Source organism: Montipora foliosa, chromosome 6, assembly GCF_036669935.1.
Source record: "Montipora foliosa isolate CH-2021 chromosome 6, ASM3666993v2, whole genome shotgun sequence".
Taxonomy (NCBI): domain Eukaryota; kingdom Metazoa; phylum Cnidaria; class Anthozoa; order Scleractinia; family Acroporidae; genus Montipora; species Montipora foliosa.
The window spans coordinates 34,251,982-34,254,481 of NC_090874.1; the positions used below are offsets into that span (position 1 = coordinate 34,251,982).

General features: G+C 40.5%; 1 protein-coding gene across 1 annotated transcript in view; it reads left to right on the forward strand.

The window, feature by feature from the left end:
- Nucleotides 1–2,194: 2,194 nt before the first annotated feature.
- LOC138007188 (uncharacterized) overlaps nt 2,195–2,500 on the forward strand; it is a 2,150-nt gene continuing 1,844 nt past the window's right edge. The window contains exon 1 of the mRNA XM_068853961.1: nt 2,195–2,500. This exon is cut by the window's right edge and continues 1,844 nt beyond it. Within this exon, the coding sequence (XP_068710062.1) occupies nt 2,372–2,500 (129 nt within the window). The 5' untranslated portion in view covers nt 2,195–2,371.

Consider the following 2,500-nt stretch of genomic DNA (forward strand, 5'->3'; position numbering starts at 1 on the left):
AAAACTTAACGAGAAACAATATTTTTTGGAAAAAACAATTTCGCGGGAAATTTATCACGTTAACGTGTAGATGAGGTGAATTTAAAGCGATAATAGACCCAAACGAAAGCTTTTGTCCGTCAACTTCTCATTCAGTGTGAGGACAGACGGGAAAAGACAATGCAAAGGCAAAGCCTTTATCAGACTGTTTATTCCCCACGGACTCCAAAATGGCCGCCGATTGATAAAGATGAAATGGTGTCCCAATAAGGCGCGATCGAACCAAAGACTCCCTGGTTTTGCATTGGGCAACTTCATGCACAATTGCCGCGCGCGTTAGCTCGCGCACATTGATAAAATGGGGCGGATTTTCATTTTAATCCGTAAAGGAATGGCTATTTTCTTAACGAGTACGGTGACACCATTTTTTCAGTTTCATATTTTTGCCGATAGCGGTGTCTTCGTAAAGTAGTAAAGAATCAGCAAAAATATATGGCCAGTTTTTTGGCAATTTCATAGGATTGTACAGAAAGACCCATTACAAGTCGAACAGCCCACATTCAAGTGAAATCTATATTGGAGTGTTAATTACTCACAAAGGCATTCAAATACATTTTACACTGAGGTACATACGTGAATTAGTATATGTAATAGGACTACATGCTGTCCAATTTGGAAATAATTGGATGAGAAAAACTCTGAGGACAGCCAAAATTGGACTTGGCCGTAGGCCGAATCCAATTTGGCAGTCTGAGGATTTTTTTTAATCCAATTATTTCCAACTTGGATTGAAGCATGTAGTCCTGTAATCTATTAATTATATAGCTAGTGATCAGTTGTAATTGGGCATTGCTCAGTCAAGCTATTATCCATAAAGAAAGGCAAACTAAAATAGACCGAATGCATAAATGGCGGCTAAAAAAATATTCTTTTGTTTATGTGCTAATTAGACTCATTAGCCTCGTTTGCATGTACAAAATACAAAACAAATGTTGCTTGAGAGCGAGGCTAGTGAGTCTAATTAGCTCATAAACAAAAGAATATTTTTTGGGTCGCCATTTATGCATTCGGTCTATGTTGTGAATTGTTTTTATTTCCAAAATATTACCTGAAGTCCTCAGGAATTTTTCGTCTGCTGAGCTTAAAGCACGAGAGGCATTTTTTCGCTTCCGTAACCCTGTGATCGCTTCAAGTTGTTCCCTTGAATTTGCAGATTCATGATCTTGCAAAATATTGTAGTTTCTGCCAGTTTTTTAATTAAGGTCCAATGGGTAGTAGCCATAACTGCGCGGGGCCGGGTCGGGGCCGGGTCGGGGCCGGGTCGGGGCCGGGTCGGGGTCGGGGTGTCTTTTCTTTCCAAATTTCTTTGTTTAAAAAAATTGTTGTCGTTATTCTCCTGTACTGTTCTTTTCGAATGTTCGGCATCTTTCCTTCATTTATGTTGGAAATAAGTCAAAAAAAGAAGAATATACGGAAGCTACGAAAGGGACATTTTTGTTTGTTTTTCGAAATTAAGGGAATTTCCGACTGAAATTGGAGTTTTTGCGGGGAATATATGCTAACTCCTAGAGACATTGAAGACTCGCTGAGCTCCACATTTCAATGTTTACTTTGCGAAAACCTTCTCCGCAATACAGTTAAAACGAAACAAAACCTAGTATAAACATTGTGCATGAGACTTGACATTGCGATGAGTCGAATCGGCAAAGGCGAGGTGGAGGAGACGATGAGAAAAACCATCGAATGCAGAAATGCTATTGGTCGGCCTGCTCGCAGGCTGGAGAGGGAGGTCGCGAAAACAGAAACAAAAAAAGGAAGAGAAATGAAATAAACTTTTTTTTTTCAGTCCTTGAAAATCTCCTTATTTGGATGTAACATAGTTCAATGCTCTTACCATTTGTGAGAATCCTTCCGTTTCCAGGTCCTTTCTCACAAGATCGAGTAAAATATGCGAGTTGGAATGATGTGTAGTAAATGGTAAGCGCCATTCTCATCCAGTTGGTCATTAAATTCGGAAAATCGCGTACCTTTATGTAACGATTATTCCATCCGGATTATTTGGCTAAATGTAAGCACCCCCTATCTCTGGTGGCTGGAATGAGTGCTATTTCTACTGACACCTATGACATCGCCTTCCCCATGATAAACGACGTGTCGTATGGAGCCTTTCAGGCTGAATTTCTATTCGCACAAGACCTTATGAGAGAGAAATCATTCAATAAAAGTTAGTTTTTACTTCAACATGTACGTCATGCGTACCTATTTTCCTCATTGTTGTGGGTTAGTTTATCTGATGACGCATTTTCATTCCAAGCACGTCGCATAAATTGTAGAGCTGCTCAAAGCACGGATCACAAAAAACAAGGTGCCATAACCGTTCAGTTAGTCCACAATGCGGCTGTCTACAGTTACTCTTTTTCTTTCCTTCCCAATTTTGCTGATGGCGCTATCCATCGTTGCCAGACGCAGAGGTGGCGGTCGCTCGGGTGGGTCACGCTTCAGATCTAGTTCACGTCGCTCT